This window comes from Suncus etruscus, chromosome 6 (assembly GCF_024139225.1).
Source record: "Suncus etruscus isolate mSunEtr1 chromosome 6, mSunEtr1.pri.cur, whole genome shotgun sequence".
In the NCBI taxonomy this organism is placed as follows: Eukaryota; Metazoa; Chordata; class Mammalia; order Eulipotyphla; family Soricidae; genus Suncus; species Suncus etruscus.
In genome coordinates, this window is record NC_064853.1 from 8,246,553 (window position 1) to 8,267,666 (window position 21,114).

General features: G+C 43.7%; 1 protein-coding gene across 1 annotated transcript in view; it reads right to left on the minus strand.

Moving 5' to 3' along the window:
• Positions 1–20,306, minus strand: part of CTH (cystathionine gamma-lyase) — a 34,820-nt gene extending 14,514 nt beyond the window's left edge. The window contains exons 1-5 of the mRNA XM_049775352.1: positions 19,978–20,306; positions 16,615–16,696; positions 12,324–12,419; positions 9,530–9,639; positions 4,334–4,465 (exon numbers count right to left, since the gene is read on the minus strand). Of these exons, the coding sequence (XP_049631309.1) occupies positions 4,334–4,465; positions 9,530–9,639; positions 12,324–12,419; positions 16,615–16,696; positions 19,978–20,145 (588 nt within the window). The 5' untranslated portion in view covers positions 20,146–20,306. The remainder of the gene's footprint in view (positions 1–4,333; positions 4,466–9,529; positions 9,640–12,323; positions 12,420–16,614; positions 16,697–19,977) is intronic.
• Positions 20,307–21,114: the final 808 nt, after the last annotated feature.

Here is a 21,114-nt window from a genome sequence, read left to right on the forward strand (position 1 = left end):
AGAATGAAACGGTATGCAAAATATCTTATGCAAAATACCTATCTTAATAAAAATCAGTGACTTAAAGATTGCATTAAACATGGAAGAAAAGAGACAAAAAAAGTTGAAAGCATTCACGCAGACTAAGATAATGGCCAAGAAGCTGGGATGTAGTTCTGGGTAGAGCATATACCTTGTGGACACAAGGCTAGAGTTCAAATAGTGGCACTGGAATAAATAAACAAAACCAAAATCAGGGGCCGGAATGATAACACAGTGGTACGGTGTTTGCCTTGCATATTGCCGACCTGGGTCCGACCCAGGTTCGATCCCTAGCATCCAATATGTTCCCCCGAGCCTGCAAGAAGTGACTTCTGAGCACAGAGCCAGGAATAACCCCTGAGTGCCACTGGGTGAGGCCCCCCTAAAAAACAGAAAAACAAACAAAAATAAAAAGCCACCAGTAGCTGGTGGAGCCAGACTGACACCTACATGACCTGTAACCAGACTCTGAAATTTTTAAGTTAGTTGGTCTCATTTAGGAGGTTCCCAGAAGATAAAAGCAGGAAAAAAGGCAAAGAAACAGAGCTCATTTTCATGAGGGCCAAACAATGAGGAGATCTTAGTCAAGATTTGCTCTTGGAACGCTCTCTCGGCTGCCTCAGGGCAATGTGGTTCTGATTAACACACTGGAATGAAGACTGATGGACGGGAATCAAACAGAAGTCCCTGGCTTGAAAACTGCAACGTGGACTTCAGACAGGTAGAAAAACTCAAGCTATGTTAGTGATGGCAACAAAGGTGATGAGTAACCAGGCAGGCCCAGACCTAAACAATGCCTGCAATCCCGTAAACAAGCAGGACTCACACTGACTCAGCTAGAACAGCTCTGGGTTGTGCTAAGGAGGCTGTGGTCCTGGCCAACAGTCTAAGAAAGTTTAAAGAAAGGCTCAAAGAGTGGAAATCAACTGGGACCAAGAGCTGATGCCCCATTTTCACTTGGAAACCAGTTTTCTTTGATGCAAACAGCAACCAAAGGCTCCATGTGAGAGATAGCACAGAAGTAGGGTATTTGCCTTGCATGCAGCCGGCCGGGAGGGACCCAGTTTGATTCCCCACATCCCATACCCCAGCCTGCCAGGGGCGATTTCTGAGTGCAGAGCCAGGAGTGAAGCCTGAGCACCACTGGGTGTGGCCCCAAAACCAATCAATTAATCAATCAATAAATGAAGTGTAAAAAAAGAAAGACCCAATGTGAGCCAGAGGGAGGCAGGCCAGACCCGCCAAGTTATCTGAATTCAACATAGCTGGGAAGCGTGCTCAGGAAAGGAAAAGGCATGGAAGAAGATGCCAAGGACCCTGGGAGTCAGCCAGTCACATGGAAGCAGCGGCCTGGGCCAGTCTGAGGGATCCAAAACAGAAGCAGGGAAATGCAGACAAGTGAGCTTTGCAAACATCTGACTCATTCATTAAAGAGCAGGTGGGGAATAAGCCAGAGCTTTAGGAACTCTGCAGAATGAAGGGGGTTACAGGAAGTGTGAGGGGGATCACCCCATGTGTAGGGAAAGAAAGAGGAAGGAGGAGAGGGAGGTGAGAACCTTATGCAAGGAAAGAAAACCAAGTGGGTGGCCCACGGGTAAAGAAGGAGGCCAGGAGAGAAGCAATTCATGAGGGATCACTACCAAGATACTCTGGTGAAAGAAGTAAAGCAGAAAAGAATAATCTGAAAATAAAAGGTAGGAGGACAAAGGAAATGAAGGAGGGCAGAGGGCAGGGCTGTAGGGAGAAGGGAATCCTGGAGAGCAGAAGGAGGGAAAAAGATGAAGAGAGGGTTTCCCAGGAAAACTCTAGAAGTTTGCAGTTTTGAAATTTGTAGTAAACTGTGAAGCAGAAATTCCTTTTTGTGTGTGTGTGTGTGTGTGTGTGTTTTTTTTTTTTTTGGGTCACACCCGGCAGTGCTCAGGGGTTACTCCTGGCTCCATGCTCAGAAATTGCTCCTGGCAGGCACGGGGGACCATATGGGACGCTGGGATTCGAACCGATGACCTCTTGCATGAAAGGCAAACGCCTTACCTCCATGCTATCTCTCCAGCCCCGAAGCAAAAATTCCTAACAAAACAAGTTACTAAGAGAGAGTGGGAGCCAGAGAGATAGCAGGTAGGGCATTTGACTTGCATGCAGAAGGATGGTGGATCGAATTCCAGCATCCCATATGGTCCCCAAAGCCTGCCAGGAGCAATATCTGAATATAGAGCCAGGAGTAATCCCTAAGCCCTGCTGGGTGTGACCCAAAAACCAAAAAAAGAAAAAAGAGAGAGTGAGGAGAGAGAAGGTATAATGCCAAGTTTGGGGGCAGGGAGAATTGAGAGAAGAGAAACAGAAAAACAATTAAGGGCCAAAATGATTACATAGGAGGTAGGACATTTGACTTGCACACAGCTAACCAAGGTTCAATTCCTGGCATCCTCAATGGTCTCCCGAGCCAGAAGTGATTTCGGAGCACAGAGCCAGGAGTAACCCCTGAGCACTGCTGGGTGTGGCCCAGCAGTTAAAAATTAATTAAAGGGGCCGGAGAGATAGCATGGAGGTAAGGCGTTTGCCTCTCATGCAGGAGGTCATCGGTTCGAATCCCGGCGTCCCATATATGGTCCTCCCGTGCCTGCCAGGAGCAATTTCTGAGCCTGGAGCCAGGAATAACCCCTGAGCACTGCCGGGTGTGACCCAAAAACCACAAAAAAAAAAAAAAAAAAAATTAATTAAAAATAATCACTTAATTACTTACTTAATTACAATTAAAAACTTTTTTTTTTTTTGGTTTTGGGGTCACACCCGGCAACGCTCAGGGGTTACTCCTGGCTCTACGCTCAGAAATTGCCCCTGGCAGGCACGGGGGACCATATGGGATGCTGGGATTTGAACCACTGCCCTTCTGCATGGAAGGCAAACGCCTTACCTCCATGCTATCTCACCGGTCCCACAATTAAAAACTTTAATTTAAGAAATGGACAAGGCTGGTTCATTCCCGGGTTTCGGCACCAAAAACAAACAAACAAACAAAAACAAAAACAAAACAAACAAACAAAAAAGAAATGGACAAGGAGCTGGAGAGATGGTATAAAAAATAGGGCATTAGCTTTGCATGTAGTTAACTGGGGTTTGACACCCCTTAATTCCTAATTTGATCCCCTGAGTCCCATCAAGAGTGATCTCAGAGCACAGAAACAGGAGTAAGACAGCACCACTAGGCGTGACCCACAAACAAACAACAAAAAAAATAAGAGGGGTGGGGAGAGAATTTAATAAGCAGAGAGGACTGGGTTTGCACAGGGGCCTGGGTTTAATCCCAAATTTAGCAAGGTTCCTAAGTATTGAGCCACAAGTTACCCCTAAACTACTTCAGGAGTGACCCCCAAATCCAAACAAAAACACAAAATAAAATAAAAAGAGGAGAAATGAAGAAGGTATGCAATATGCAATACCACTTTTCCCCCTTTTATTTGAAATATATAGATTTATTTGTTTTGGAGATGTATTCTTATGTTTGTATATAGTGTTAAATACATATGTTCTATATAGATATAAGCACTATAACGAATACATGTCAATATAAAAATTCAAGTGAATGGGGCGTGACCAAACAGCAATGCAAGTAACCAACACACAAACATTCCAGATCCTGCTACATGAATACACAGTTGACCCATCACAGAGTGAGGCCGGATCTGCTCAGGGTTTACTTTAGCCTCCCCCACAAAAACCCAGAGGCTCTAATAAAATCCACTTATTTTGGGGGGGATCACATCCTGCGGTGCTCAGGGATTACTCGTGGCAGGCTTGGGGGACCATATGGGATACCGGGCATCAAACTTGGGTCAACTATATGCAAGACAAACGCCCTATCTACTGTGCATCACTCTGGTCCCTGAAATCTGCATTTAAAGCACATCAATTGGGGCTGGAGAGATAGCATGAAGGTAAGGTGTTTGCCTTGCATGCAAAAGGGTGGTGGTTTGAATCCCGGCATCCCATAGGGTCCCCCAAGCCTACCAGGAGAGATTTCTGAGCGTAGAGCCAGGAGTAACCCCTGAGCGCTGCCGGGTGTGACCAAAATAAATAAATAAATAAATAAATAAATAAATAAATAAATAAATAAATAAAGCACATCAATTTTCATACAAGATATTACAACCAGGGGCGAAAAGAGAGTGACTGATGGTGAGAAAGGACAATTTCCCTTCTCTTTCTAACTGCAATCATGATTGATTGTCAAGAATTTGATGATGGCTTTAAGATAAACAAGTGTTCTCATTTTTAGTTATAGGTGTTTGGGTCCAAAACAATGATTTTCATTTACCTGAAAATAGGCCGACATGAAAGTATTATCCACGACCATGATAATGTCTCCATGTTTGTGGATGGTCTGTGCGCAGGCTTCAATGTCGATTATCTTCAAGCTGGGGTTGGTGGGGGTTTCAATCCAGACAAGCTAAAGCAGTTCAGTAAAGGACACGAGTTTACAATTTGCTCTGCAGAAACCAGACAACCCAGGCATGGTCACCATGGGAGAGGTGACAAAGGGGATAGAGTGGAGGGATTGTTCAAATCTGAGCCCTCACCCCCACCCATATACCTCAGATCCCAACCAAGTAACTTGTCTTTCCATTCCTCAAAATTGCTGTCTGTTTCACGCAGTGAGTGATATTTAACTTTTAGGGTTCTTATAAGGCTCAGTTAGGGTAAGAATGCACACAGTTTATTATTAGAATTATTTTCCACTAAAAAAAAAAAAGGTGATGGGGTCAAATGATAGCAGAGCAGTAGGGCATTTGCCTTGCATGCAGCTGACCCAGGTTCAATCCCCAACATCCCATATGGTCCTTCGAACCTGCCAGGAGTAATTATAAGCACCGAGCCAGGAGTAACCCCTGAGCGCTGCAGGGTATGGCTCAAAAAAAGAAAATATTGGTGAGGCTAAAGCCTAGGATTTTTTTTTGGAGTGGGGGAGACTGAACCTGGTGATACTCAGGTGTTACTCCAAACTCTGCACTCAGGAATTACTTCAAGCAGTGCTCAGGGGACCATATGGGATGCCAAGATCAAATCCAGGTCGACTACATGCAAGGCAAAGACTCTACCTATTGTACTAATGCTCTAGCCCTTCCCTACGATTTTGTTAATAGAAACCATCCTTATAAGACTAACATTAATCCTGAATAATACTATTTCAAATTACTTCAGACAGGACTTGGGGAACATATGGGATGCCAGGGATAGACTCTAGGTCTGCTTTGTGTAAGGCAAGTTGTACTAACTCTTATTTTTTATATATATTATATATATTTCTTATAACTCTTATTCCTAACTCTTATTTTTTTTAATACTAACTCTCTTTTTTTTTTTTCTTTTTTTTTTCTTTTTTTTTTTTTTGATTTTTGGGCCACACCCGGTAATGCTCAGGGGTTACTCCTGGCTATGTGCTCAGAAGTTGCTCCTGGCTTGGGGGACCATATGGGACACCGGGGGATCGAACCGCGGTCCGTCCAAGGCTAGCGCAGGCAAGGCAGGCACCTTACCTTTAGCGCCACCGCCCGGCCCCCAATACTAACTCTCTAACCCCAATACTGAATATCAATTTAAACAAGGCCAGGTGCACTTTTGTTTGGGGTCACACTTGGTGATATTCAGCAGCTAACCCTGACTCTGCACTCCAGAATTACTCCTGGTGGTATCTAGGGGATCATAAGGGACACTGAGGATTGAACCCACTTTGTCCACTTTGTGCAAGGCAGGGGACCTACCCGCTGTACTACTGCTCTGGTCCCAGGTGCACTTATTTTATAGTACTTGTAAGATAAGTACCTGGACTTTAAGATGCCCCAGAGATAATGAGAGAAATAAAGAAAAGACTGTTAGGTTTATAAGGTGCCAGTGTATCAAAGAGCATTATCTAGAACTTTCTTTTCAGAAAGATTAATGATGAGGCTGGAGAGATAGTGTAGATGTTAATGTCCTTTCCTTACTTCCTGTCTACCCAGATTAGATACTAGGCTGAGAGAGTCAGGAATAGTCAGTCCCTGAGCACAGTTATGGCACCAACACCTCTTCCAACTCCTTCCCCACACATAAATACCTAGCAATAACCTAACTTTTTTTTTTCACTATCTATGTAAGTCATCCAAAGATCTGGTTGAATACTCTTCCTACTCAAGAATTTAATTTTATTTGGGGGGAGAGAGGCAGGTGGTAGATGGGTATAAAAGGCAATGGTTTTAGGGCTTACTCCTGGCTCTGTCCTCAGGGATCACTCCTGCCAGGATTTGGAGAACATATGGGATGCCAGAGATCAAACCCAGGTTGTGCAACGCAAAACCTTACCCACTGAACTATATCTCCAGGCCCTAAATCCAACATTTTAAGAATCTATGCAAGGGCCAAAGTGGTGGCACAAGCAGTAGGGCATTTGCCTTGCCCATGCAAACCTAGGACGAACTGTGGTTTGATCCCCCAGCATCCCATATGGTCCCCCAAGCCAGGAGCGATTTTTGAGCGCATACAGGAGTAACCCTTTGTGTCACCAGGCATGGCCCAAAAACCAAAAACAAAGAAAAGAAAAGAAAAGAAAATGGGGAGGACAATGGTGGTGGGAAAGTTGCACTGGTGAAAGGGGGGTGTGCATTTTATGGCTTAAACCCAATTATGAGCATGTTTGTAATCATTGTGCTTAAATTAAAGAAAAAAAATTTTTAAAGGGTCCTGGATATTTTCACATGCCTTGAGTTCTATTCCTAGAAATTCAAATAATAGGGGTGTAAATAAATACAATGTTGAGGGACTGGGGAAATAGTAAAGAGGTTCAGGCACATGCCTCACACAGAGCTGACCCCGGCTCAATTCCCAGCACCACAAATACCTAAAGCACCACCAGGATGACCCCTGAGCACTGCCGGGTTTAGTACTCCCCCTGAAAATTGTATTTTACATGGACTTAAAATATTCTTTAAAGGTTGGCGTACACTTGCCTTGAAGAGCCAACTCAAGTTTGTTCCCTGGGACCCCTTATGGTTCCCTGAGTCTGCCAGGTATAAGGGCAGAGCCAGGTAAAAGTCTGAGCACCTCTAGGATGTCACACATACACACACATACACATTAAAACAAATCTACTTGAGGGATGAGGGAGAGGGCTCAAAGGGCTGAAGCCTTTCCCTGATATGCACAGACTTTGGATCCCAGAAATCCATACCTCATTAGGCCCTGCCTATAACCATTGAACCTTCTGATCCAGTGGGTCAACATTGACTGGAAGTGGTCCAAGGGATCTTAGTCTGCTCTAAAGATCCCCTCCAAAATATCTAAATCAAACACAATAATTTTATTTTTGTTTGGGGCCACACCTGGAAGCACTCAGGGGTTACTCCTGGCTCTGCACTCAGAAATCATTCTGGCAGGCTTGGGAGACCGCATGGGATGCTGGGGGTCTAAGCCAGGTCTGTCCCGGGTTGGCTGCATGCAAGTCAAATGCCCTACAGCTGTGCTATCATTTCACTCCTCAAATGCACTAATAATTCAAAGGCAGGTATTTCAAGGAAGAAAACTACATTAATTCAAGTCAAAGAAGAAAATAAAGTTTTATTGATAAAAAATATGAATATACTCAGAATGTACTGCCTTTCTGTAGACTCAGACCAAGCTATGTTATTAAGTACCTTTTCTCTCCAGCAAAACAAAAACCAAATACTATCGGAAAAAACTCAGTCACTCAGTTACTTTGAATAATTGCTAAGTAAAGGCAGGGCTTATCTTCAAAGCAATTACTGGTCCAAAAAAAGGATTTTCCAGTTTTAGCATTCACTGTAGCATAGTCTTAAGTACAATTCAAACCTTTTAATGATTAGCAAAAGTTAGAAAAGGCCAACACTGGTCCTTCTCCTACCCAAGCAGAATTTAAATGAGGTCTCAAGAAAGAATATCATGTACGCCATTCAGCCTGGCACAAAACACCTTCCGGGGGCATTTGGGCTTCCCAGAACTCCCTGAAAGATTGCTTGGGGCCCATTCTTTGTTGTTAACTGTTATTTTGCTGAAGTATCCCCTAAAAACACTTAAAATTTAGCCACTGGGCTTAGAATAAAGAAGCCTTGGGGCCGGGAAGGTGGCGCTAGAGGTAAGGTGACTGCCTTGCAAGCGCTAGCGTAGGATGGACCTCGGTTCGATCCCCCGGTGTCCCATATGGTCCCCCCAAGCCAGGGGCGATTTCTGAGTGCATAGCCAGGAGTAACCCCTGAGTGTCAAACGGGTGTGGCCCAAAAACAAAAAAACAACAACAAAAAAAAAAAACCCAACAGAATAAAGAAGCCAGACCAGCTTTCTTTTCCTAATCTGCTCTTGGTGATGAGTTCTGTTGTAAGTTTGATAATACAGTTAAGAATCATGCATTCGGGCCCGGAGAGATAGCACAGCGGTGTTTGCCTTGCAAGCAGCCAATCCAGGACCTAAGGTGGTTGGTTCGAATCCCGGTGTCCCATATGGTCCCCTGTGCCTGCCAGGAGCTATTTCTGAGCAGACAGCCAGGAGTAATCCCTGAGCACCGCCGGGTGTGGCCCAAAAACCAAAAACCAAAAGAAAAAAAAAATCATGCATTCTGGGGTAAACTCTAGAATAGCACAGTGGATAGGGTGTTTGCCTTTCACCTGGTCAGCCAGGGTTCAATCCCCAGCATCCCATACGGTTCCCGGAGCCTATCAGGGGTAATTCCTGAATGCAGAGTCAGAAGTAGCCTCTGAGTGCCACCAGATGTGGCCCCCAAACAAAAACAAAACAAAACAAAACAAAACAAGAAACTCATGCATTCTTACTGGCAATATTTTTAAGAGAATTATCATATATTGGGTATGGCACTAAGTATGTTTTATGCCTTGTTTCTTTTATACCACCACCTTTCTAAAAAAACAAATGCAATTATTCCCATTTTTCAAATTAGATTTTGAAATTGAGAGTTTGGTTAAATCAGTTGCCAAAGAGAATATATCAGTGAGGACACTGAATTTGAATACAGTACCTGACCCCTACAGGAAACACCAGACACCTATCTTAATCTTTTTTTTTTTTTTTTCTTCAGTTTTTGTTTTCTTGAGGAGGCTACACCCAGCAGCACTCTTGGCTCTGCACTCAGAAATCGCTCCTAGCAGGCTCAGGAACCATATGGGATACTAGGAATCAAACCTGGTCTCTCCACTGGGTCGAGTGCATGCAAGGCAAAAGCCTTACCACTGTTCTAACGCTCCAGCCCCACCTATCTTAATCTTATTAATGATTTAGAATGACTTCTAGTAATAAAAGTTGTTAATTAGATATTTTGTGTGTGTGTTCAGGGGTCATTTCTGGCAGGAACTGGGGCCATATGCAGTGGCGGATATTCAAGCTGGGCACTAGAGTGCATTAAATCCCATATATCTCTGTCCTCTGTTAATCAGATTTTAATTACATCTTTTATTAAAAAGAAATGATAAAAATAAAACAACACAAGGGAAAAGACAAAACCAAATCAAGTTACCTTGGTTGCTGGAGTAATAGCTGCCTCTAGCAATTTGATTTTGGAACAATCAACGAAAGAAACTTTTAATCCAAATTCAGTTGCCACTCTCCTGAAGTACCTGTTTGTACCTGATACAGAAGAGAATTGGTATAAAATAGAAGACTATTGTATTAATTTTTTTCACTTTCTATAGATATAAATACTTACAAAATATAAAAATCTGTCAGTCACCAATAACATGCATATAAAAGTAATTTTATTTTGGGTCAACTGTAAAAGACATAGGGCCTGAATTTTAATTTTAATTGAAATATAACAAAGTGGCATAAAGCAAAAAATATTTCTCAAGTATATATATATATATATATATATAGGTTTCATGGGGTGGTTTTGGGCCACATCGGTGATGCTCAGGGGTTACTCCTGGCTATTTGCTCAGAAATCACCCCTGATTTGGAGGACCATATGGGATGCTGGGGGATTGAACAGTGGTCCATCCTAGGGCAGTGCAGGCAAGGCAGATGCCTTACCGCTTGCACCACTTGCACCATGTTCCAGCCCAATTCTCAAATAATTTTTATGCTTCAAACATGAGGCAAGATACTCTATATAAACTTCAACATCTGGGGCTGGAGAGATGGCATGGAGGTGGGTCATTTGCCTTGCATGTAGAAGGATGGTGGTTCTAATCCTGGTGTCCCATATGGTCCCCCAAATGAGCCTGCCAGGAGCAATTTTTGAGCATAGAGCCAGTAGTAACTCCTGAGTGCTGCCAGGTGTGACCCCAAAACCAAAAAAAAAAAAAAAAAAAAAAAAGAAAGAGAGAGAGAGAGAGAGAATAAACTTCAACATCTTTTTTGTTTTTTGTTTTTGTTTTGTTTTGTTTTGGGGCCACACCAGTGGTGCTCAGTGCTTACTCCTGGCTCTGCATTCAGGAATTACTCCTAGGAGAATTGGAGTGGTGGGGGGCCAAACCAAATGCAATGCCAGAGATCAAATCCAGATCAGCAGCATGCAAGGCAAATACCCTACCCATTGTGCTATCACTCTGGTTCCCAATATCAGCGTCTTTTAAAATAATTGTATCTTAGCTCTCAAATAAATGTTGATAGCAAGATTTTATATTAATAAAAAACTGGGGGCCAGTGAGGTGACGCTAGAGGTATGGTGTCTGCCTTGCAAGCGCTAGCCAAGGAAGGACTGCGGTTCGATTTTCCGTGGTCCCATATGGTTCTCCCAAGCCAGAGGCAATTTCTGAGTGCTTAGCCAGGAGTAACCCCTGAGCATCAAACTAGTGTGGCCCAAAAAAACCAAAGGAAAAAAAAAAACAACAACTGGTTACTCTACAAGTACTTTCTCCAAGAAAGGGAGAGTGAAGGAGGGAGAGAGGGATGGAGGGCATTTCGAAGGCAGGAAAGAAGGAAGAAAGTCTGATAGAAAGAAAGATGCTAGCTCATTGGGCTGGAATGCATGCTTTGCAAGCAAAGTCCTGGGCTCAATCTCATTACTGACTGATTCCCTGAGTATTGATTTAGGAGTATCCCTTGAATACTATGGGGGAGATATCTCTCCTCCCCACTCCCAAATCTAACTGTGCTTAAAGAAAGGTAAGGGCAACTTATCTTTTTTTTACCTTCCCAGTCATCATTCTTTGTTTTTTGTTTTGTTTTTGTTTTTGGGCCACACCCGGCAGTGCTCAGGGGTCACTCCTGGCTGTCTGCTCAGAAATAGCTCCTGGCAGGCACGGGAGACCATATGGGACACCGGGATTCAAACCAACCACCTTTGGTCCTGGATCGGCTGCTTGCAAGGCAAACGCTGCTGTGCTATCTCTCCGGGCCCCCAGTTATCATTCTTTTTTTTTTTTTTTGTGGTTTTTTGGGTCATACCCGGCAGTGCTCAGGGGTTATTTCTGGCTCCAGGCTCAGAAATTGCTCCTGGCAGGCACAGGGGACCATATGGGGCACCGGGATTCGAACCGATGACCTCCTGCATGAAAGGCAAACGCCTTACCTCCATGCTATCTCTCCGGCCCCTCCAGTCATCATTCTTAATCACTATCATTTAACCTCTTTCTAATGGACCTTCTAGATTTTGGACCCATGAATAGGCTTCAAAGGCAAGAGGTCCTTTCACCCTCCAGTTAAAATGATAATAAGTGGTGGTTGTCTTCAATGCATTTTTCATAATGTGAGGCCAGAATTTTCTTTCCTTTTCTTTTCTTTTGTGGGGGGGGTCACACCCGGTGGCACTCAGGGGTTACTCCTGGCTCTACACTCAGAAATTGCTCCTGGCTTGGGAACCATATGGGATGCCAGGGATCGAACCCATATTCATCCTGGGTTAGCCGCATGCAATGCAAATGCCCTACCACTGTGCTACTACTCCGGCCCAGAGTTTTCAACAGATTTCATAAGGTTTTCTCAAACCAAAAAAAGAAGGTGGTCAGATGAGGGGAAAGTGGCTCTGTGGGGTTGACCCTTTGAGAGTAACTTAGTACATCTTCAAGTGGGCATTTTTCTTAACCCTAGAACTATCTTTCCATCCTCTACTATCTAAAATAGAACATCCAACACAGTCAACCCTGATTCAATCTTCAGCATCCCATCTCATTTCCTGAGCCCCACCAAGAGAATTCATGAGTGCAGAGCAAAGAGTAAGCCCTGAGCACTACCAGATGTAACCCAAAAGTAACAACAACAGAACAACAAAAAGACAGCAAATAATCCTGGGGCCATCATTAATGTAACACAGGACTCACTCCAGCATCTTCCAAATATCAGCTTTTGCATGAAGAGGAAAAATCACCTACCTCCATATACATCATCCATGCAAAGAATTTGGTCCCCAGCTTTTAAGAGATGAGTAATAGTCATAGTGGCTGCTAAACCCGAAGCGAAGGCCAAACCTAAAATTGAAAAATTAAAACTATAATAATCTAAAACGCAGAAGTGACATATTAAAAGAAAAGCAGTACTTCCCAGCACTCTAGAATTTCTAGCCTCTAGAAATTCATTGATTAAAAGGGGATTATGGGCTGGAGGGGTAGAACAAGTGGAAGGGCAGATGCCTTGCACGTGCTAACCTAGGATGGACCTCAGTTCAATACCCTGGCGTCCCATAGGGTCCCCCAAGCCAGCAGCGATTTCTGAGTGCATAGCCAGGAGTAACCCCTGAGAGTCGCCGGGTGTGGCCCAAAAAGCAAAAAAAAAAAAAAAAAAAAAAAAAGAGGGGGGCGATTATAAAGTAACCCTCTTTAATTCAAAGATAATATAGTTTACAATAAAAAGTCTAAAGGATTCTGTTTTGGTTATAACATTTCTCTGAAACACTTTAAGGAAATGAATTTTTATAAAATCTTGAGATAAAAGGCCCAGGCCAATTAAATGACAGTTTAAAAATACAAACAAAAGGAATATAAAACTTGAAGAGCAGAGCAAAGATATGATTCACTCATTAATAAAATGAATATGCAGGTCCAAGCAATAGCATAGTAGTAGGATGTTTGCCTTGCACACAGAAGACCCAGGTTCGATCTCCAGCACCCTACATGGTCCCCCAAGTCATGAGTATTTCCTGAACACAGCTGAATGTGATGTTCCTGGAAGGTTCAGGGGGCCATAGGGATCAAACCTGGGTCCATCCTGGGTTGGCAAAATGCAAGGCAAATGTCCTACTGCTGTGTTATCTCTCCATCCCCAAGGAGCAATTTATGAGCAGAGCCAGGAGTAGCTCCTGAGCGCCACTGTGTCCCCCTCAAAAGAAAAGGAAACATCAATTTTTTAAAAATGATACTGTACACATTAAACACAGGAAAGAAAATGTTCCAATAAAAAAAGTTGATATATTGGGGCCAGAGAGATAGCAAAGAGGTAGGGAGTTTGCCTTGCATGCAGAAGGATGATGGTTTGAATCCTGGCATCTCAGATAGTCCCCCAAGCCTGCCAGGAGCGGTTTCTGAGCTCTAAGAGCCAGGAATAACCCCAGAGTGATAACATGTGGGGGACCCAAGTTCAACACTGGCATCCTCCAGGAGTAATTTATTTATTTATTTATTTATTTATTCATTTATTTATTGGTTTTTGGGCCACACCCCAGGGAGCTTAGGGGTTATTCCTAACTCTGTGTTCAGAAAACCCTCCCTGCAGACCATGTGGAATGCCAGGAATCAGAACCCAGATCTGTTGTGGATCAGCTGCATGCAAGGCAAATGTCCTAAAGTTGTGCTATCTCTCTAGCCCCAGGAGTAATTTCTGAGCATAAGAGCCAAGAGTAATCCCTGAGCGCCACTGGGTGTAGCCCAAGAATCAAAGAAAAAAAAAAGTTTTAAAAAAGTTGCCTTATCACCAGGTGATAAAATTCACTTGTGAATAGTAGGAAGACTAATGCAAATAACTTGAAAAAAAAAAAAGGTCATTACTGCAAAACCTCAGACAGAAAATTCTTTGTTTTTTGTTTTTTGGGTCACACTCGGCAGTGCTCAGGGGTTACTCCTGGCTGTCTGCTCAGAAATAGCTCCTGGCAGGCACGGGGGACCATATGGGACACCGGGATTCGAACCAACCACCTTTGGTCCTGGATCGGCTGCTTGCAAGGCAAACACCACTGTGCTATCTCTCCGGGCCCCAGACAGAAAATTCTAAGTGAAGTTCTGCTTTATAGATCTATGGTCTAACAAGGAATTCATACAAGTAAGCTTAAGCTTAAAACCCAGTGGAAAATGACACTTTTCTGGCACCCGCTTAAAACCTATGTCTAAAATATAAAGTGTCAACCCTCTATTCCTCCTTCTTACAGGACATAACGCTCCACACACAGTCAGTACTAAATTTCAGAAATTTGGGTTTAGGAAAAAAATCTCAGGCCCAGAGCAATGAGGAGGGCACTTGCCTTGCTTGGGGTTGACCTAGGTTAAATCCTCAGCATCCCATTTGGTCCCCTGAGCACTAACTGGATGTAATTCCCAAATTTAGCACCAGGAATAAACCCTGAGCAATGCTGTGTGTGGCCCCTAACCCAAAATAAAAAAATAAGAATCTTCCCTCAAAACCAACAAATGTTGGAGCTGGAGCTATAGGATGGGACGGAGGGGCATTTGATTTGCACACAGTGGGTTTGAGTCTCGTCTTCCCACGTGGCCCTCCAAACACCACCAAGAATAACTCCTGAGCTTAGAGCCAGGAGTAAACCCCTGAGCACCATTAAGGTATGACCCAGAAACCAAAACCAAAACCAAATTTCAAGACACGTGGGAAAAAAAAAAAAAGAAAAAGACATGTGGGAGAGATAGTACAGGGGTTAAGGCACTTGTCTTGCACATAGTTAAACCTGGTTAGATACCCGGAATCATATAGTTCCTCAAACACGCTGGGTATGGCGCAAAAACTAAACAAATAAAAATAAAAACAAACTTCAAATCCTTGGAAAGTTCTACACATATGCGTATTTTTAATGACTTTCTTCTGATGAGATGTGTTTTATCTTTTATATAAATAATACAAGGATGACTTTTTAATAGGGAAACCCAATTTAAAGAGATATACAAAGATGGTATCCTCAAACATAAAAATGTGAAAATGATTCAACAGTAATCTACCTCTTTTATGCAAAAGTACAAAACCCAAGGAGTTAATCTCTAATCTCTGAGAACACACTTTAAGGGCTCCCGGCCATTTGCAAGTGTACCTTTGTGCTATTCTGGGGCCAAAATTATCAGTAAACTAGCCAGAGTATCCAAGACTTATATTGTCATAGAGTGTTATAAAACTCAGTTAATTTTTATCTATTTAGCTAGCACTTTCAGCTGTGTTGCATAACATGAATTCTAAATGTCAAATTCTGCTTCTATCCATGTTTCACTTTACCCAATCGTTAGGAAGATGCTAAGAATACCAGCTATACAAACCCTGTTCAGAAATCATGAGGGTGATCTGATCAGAGAAAGCCCTTTTCTGGGATGGGCTGACTTCAGGTCTACAATACCTGTTCCCTAGATTAATATCCTTGTAATTATAGTTAGTAGCCTCTGGCACTCACTGTTGGTGTCTTTGGGAAGGGTTTAGTAAAAATAAAATTAGAAGGAAAAAAGAATGCCAGCTATGAAATTTAAGGCCAATAATTCAATCAATGTCTTAGGAAACAAGGAAGTTCTTGTTTTGTTTGTTTGTTTTGTCTTTTGGGGTCACACCCAGCAGCACTCAGGGATTACTCTAGGCTTTGTGCTCATGAATCACTCCTGTTAGGGCTCGGTGGACACTATGGGATGCTGGGGATCGAACCCAGGTCGGCTGTGTGCAAGGCAAATGCCCTACCCACTGTACTATTGCTTGGTCCCATAAAAGTTCTTATTTCTTTTTTGTCTTGTTTTGTTTTGGGGGACACACCTGGCAGCTCTCAGGGATTACTCCTGGTTCTGCACTCAGAAATAACTCCTGGCAGGCTCGGGGGACCATATGGGATGTTGGGGATCAAACCTGGGTTTGTCCCAAATCAACTACATCCAAATCCAGCCCCTGTCCTATTTTTTCTTTTGCCTTTTGGACCACACCTAGTGAATCACAGGGGTTACTCCTAGCTCTGCGCTCAGAAATCGCTCTTGGCTCGGGAACCATATGGGACTTCAGGGATCGAACTAAGGTCTGTCCTGGATCGGCCATATGCAAGGTAAACACCCTACTGCTGTGCTATCGCTCGGGTCCCGGGTCTTATTAGTTTTTATTTTTTTGTGTGTTTTGTTTTTTTTTGGGGGGGGGGGTCAACCCAGCGGCGGCACTCAGGGGTTATTCCTGGCTCTACGCTCAGAAGTTGCTCCTGGAAGACTCGGGGACCATATGGGATGCCATAATTCAAACCACTATCTGTCCTGGATTGGCTTCGTGCAAGACAAACACCCTACCGCTGTTTTCTCTCTCCAGTCCCAGTGGTTCTTAAATCTTAAGTAAGCTTAAGTTCTTATTTCTTCTAAAAGAAACAAAAGAAGCAGTAGCAGCTGTAGTAACTAGCTCAATTCCTTGCAATTTTTCATCCTGGAACCGTCATACTTTCTCCACCCAGAAAAGAATGGATTCCAGATAGGTTTGAGTTGCAGAAAGGAAATCACTTACAGTGCTTGGCTCCATCGAGAGCTGCCACCGCTTTTTCCAAGCAGTTCCTGGTGGGGTTTCCAGAACGGCTATATTCAAAACCCTGGAGGAGAAAAGGGAAGAATTCAACCTCCAAGATTTAAGCTCATTATTTATTTAAGCGACCTTACCACAATGCAATGCAGCCAACCAGCCTGAAACCCTACTCCAGTTAACCCAAAGTCTTCCATGGGTATGAAGACATTCTGAAGTTAACCCCACCAAATGAGAATTCCATTACAGTCACTCAGGAGCTGCAAGTCATGAGATAGTGCTTAACCATTTCCCTGGGAACATCTCAATCCCTTGCAAAAGAGACAAAAGCAAAACTGTATAAGAGAAACAGAGAGACCATCTCAAAAGCCCTAGAAAATGATTGTTCTGGGGCCGGAGAGATAGCATGGAGGTAAGGCATTTGCCTTTCATGCAGAAGAACAGTGGTTCAAATCCCAGCATCCCAGATGGTCTCCTGTACCTGCCAGGAGGGATTTCTGAGCATAGAGCCAGGAAGAACCCCTGAGCACTGCTGGGTGTGACCCAAAAACTAAAAAAAAAAAAAAAATTGTTCTCCTCTACGTCATGGAATCATGTCAGGCTCCCATCAACCCAATCTCTGGGGAGATTAGGGAATCATCTAAACCAATAGCATAAGCCAAACTTGAACTTGCACTTGATTTCTAAGACAGAAGTGATGCAAGTACCATCAACCATCTAATGGGAAGCTAGGAACAGAGTCTACAAATACACAAAGTTCAGATTCTGGCCCTACGAAAGCGATTCAGTAAATAAGGGAATAATTCCTGGCCAAGCAGCTCCACTAGAGTTTATTTTTATTTTATTTTCAACTATTTTTGTCATTATGCTGCACGCATCCTGTCATCTGAGGTCATCTTCATGATCTGTTTGGAGGCAAGAAAATACAGCCCAACATGTTAGAGTTGGCATTCAAATCCAGGCTTTAAAGATTGACCTAAAAGCCTGTCATTTTCTGCTCCTCTCATCCAGCACATAAAAACATGCAGCCACTCTGGAACATCTTTGTTTCTGATTCAGGAGCTCAGATATTAGTAACCTATATTGTAAATGGCACTGCTTTGTTTCCTTGTTTTTGACAAACTAAATAGGCCTATTTTATAGGGAACAGGATATCCTCATCTTTCTTCACCATTACCTCCTTATTGTGACTACCTATAGCTGGGCTTCTCAGGAAGAAAATGCTGTTTGGGTTCATATGGCCACCCCCACAGCCTGGTACCCCACGTTCCTATAAATATTCCTCGTAGATCTTCACCTTGCTGTGAGCTCCAAGTGGAAAAACAGATTTCCCTGACAAACCGGCTAGCCTCCTGACCAATTGGTTTTCCAGGCCGATCTGGAGAATTCAAGCCTTTCAGCTATTCTAATTCTCTAAAGTAGTTTTATTTTGTTTGTTTGTTTTTTGGTCACACCCCAAAATACTCAGGAATTACTCCTGGCTCTGAACTCAGGAAACACACCTGGCAGGCTCCCGGGATCATATGGGATGGCGGGGATCAAATCAGGCTCCCCTGTTTTATTTATTTATTTATTTATTTATTTATTTATTTATTTATTTATTTATTTTTACTGATTTGGTGGTGCTGGGGACTGAACCTAGCTAGGGTCTTAAGCATGCAAGTTGCATTTAATACTGTTGAGCCACTTCTTCACCTCCTTTGAAATGTAATCTGTATTTTGGAGAACTTTGTGGATCATCACTGCTGGTTCTCAAAAAGCATTTACTTATTAATATCGTAGCTAAATGGTTAACTTTCGTACCACATTCTAAAGCTTGGGCAGCCACATATTGACAAAACCCTACGGCAAGAACAAGCTGCATGGTTGGAAGTTAGGGGAAGACATTCTCTGCCCGAGGGTCAGTGGCCAGAAGGATGTGAAATGAGTTGTCAAAGCACTGACTCTCCTTCACCACATCTGGCATTTTCCCTGATCTAAGAGAACCAAACACCTCACGAGGATTCTGGGAGCATCCTCAACCTTTAGAAACTACAAAGTTTGTCTGACCAATTTATTCTGAGTCTCCACCACTTTAAAAAAAAAAAAAAAAAAAAAAAACTTCTTCCAGATCTATTAAGCTTGCATCTGAAAGGGGAAACGCTATGGTTTTTGGGCCACACCCTGTGACGCTCAGGGGTTACTCCTGGCTATGCGCTCAGAAGTTGCTCCTGGCTTCTTGGGGGACCATATGGGACACCGGGGGATCGAACCGCGGTCCGTCCTAGGCTAGCGCAGGCAAGGCAGGAACCTTACCTCCAGCGCCACCGCCCGGCCCCCTTATTTTTTTATTTAAAAAAAAAAAAGTGTATAAAAACCTGCTTTATTCTCTGACCTCATGGCTGTAAGGATCAAATGGGAAAATGAGCAAATGTGGATACCATGAAACACCAAACTACCAAGCAATTATAATGTGCCAGACAGCTTAACACACATATCAGCAATTTACAAGGATGGGTACCTATTATTTTTAACCACATTTATACAGGATCAACCAGAGTCTGGGGTAGGTGAAGTCATTTCACTCAAGGTCACCCCAGATCAGAGCAGGTGGTGTCAGATTTCAGACTCAGCTCCTCAGACTGGGGAATCTGTGCTCTGAAACAGGAACACCCACAAAACCATCCCTTACTGATGCAATGAATTAGTAGATTGCTAATTGCAGGACTGGAGATGCCAAGCACACCTTAGAGGAGCTCTGAGACAGGGTTGCAATTCCAGCAGCAAAACATAGTAATTTTAACAAGCCTTAGTAGTCTCAGGAGACCCAAATCTTCATTTTTCTGGGAGAAAACTACAAACCTAGTAATAGAATTCATGTAAGTATATTGCTAACTGATAATAAGCATTAAGTAACTATTTAACTGGATATAACATTGAAGAAGAATCTTGACTTCAGATAAACCACTTACTTGGGTGTTGAATTCCTTACAAAAATATTGATCATTTTTATCCCTAAAAGTAATTCCAAGCAAGGAATTTTGGAATTCAGTTTGGAATTTCAAAGGTGCCTCCCCCCACCAAAACAAACAAACAAACAAACAAAAAAAACAACAACCCACAAATAAAGTAAATTTCAGTTCAAATCTATTTGGCACATTGCACAAACTGTTCAAATCCTGCTCATTAAAAGACCTATGATCACCGGAGCCTTGCATACAAAGACTGACAGCAAAGATTGCAAATGAACTAAGCCATCTTTCGGGGACGCCTTGATGATCTATATGCCATTGCATAAATCCCTATCATGCCTTTTTCATTTCTCCCCACCTCGCCCAGCCCTGGGCCGCCCCCAGAAGGCATCTAGCTCACCGAGTGCTTTCCTGGAGCCCCTTGCTTGAAGGTGGTGGACAGTGAGATGGGGGGCACGACAGCTTGGGAGTTCCATTGCTCGGGTTCCTGGCCCACGTGGATGGCCTGTGTGGCGAAATGTTGGAATCTGGGCTGGAAACCGTGCAGGGAAGCGTCTTTTTTCTGCATGCTGGAGCTGCAAAGGGAAAAGGGAGAGGGAAAATGGTCCAGATTTCGGGGACACCCAAGAAGAAGAAGAAAACCTGGGTGGGAGGAGCAGCCTGTGCAGAGAGAGAGAGAGGGGTGGCCCTGGGGACCAGCTGCCAGTGCACAAAAGCAGGACACCACGCATCAGCGGCTGGGACTTTAGTAGCCGGCCCGGAGGTGGTACCCTGCGGGGGGTGGAGCCAGCACAGACCAATGAGCGTAGGGCCCGACGAAATGCTCGCTTCTCATTGGCTGAGAGCGGAGGCGTTGCCTGCAGCATCTCTGCGACCGCCCTTCCCGGAGCAAAACGTGGAGCGATGCTGGAGCCGCTGTGTCCACGTGGTCCTCGCTTGGTTCCTGCACCCTAAAGTCCGGAGAGGAAACTCACCGTCCCTCCGGCTTCTTTGAACGACCCAGGCCGGGATTTCGTCCCACATGGGGAGGGGAAAAGTCTAGATCGGTGTTGAAACTGTGTCCACACTCCCCTGACTGTGTGGCCTAATGGCCCTGACCTCCCCTCCTCCCCAATTGCTAGCAGCGCCCTTTGCCCTAGGGGCGGTGCTTGGGCACCTGCGCCCGAAAACTGTGACGCCAGCTGTCAGATCTCGAGTGTAGATCGTCCACACCAACAAGTCGTCCTCACAAGGGACATTGAACTCGAATGACCCAGCCAGCCCTGGGCAAGCAGATGCCTGAAACAGAAGTTAAAAGTCGTATTTTCCTGCATAGCCAAGCTACTGTGGAATTTGCTCTCCTAATTAAAATTGGAGTTTTTTGATATTTTATGGTATATAGAAGAACAGCGAACGCAGAGACTAGACAATAGAGAATGATTTTTAAATTTCTTTTAAACGTTATTGATTGATTGGTTGGTTGGTTGTTGGGCCACACCTAATGGTGTTCAGGAGTTACTACTGGCTCTGCACTCAGAAATCGCCCCTGGCAGGCTGG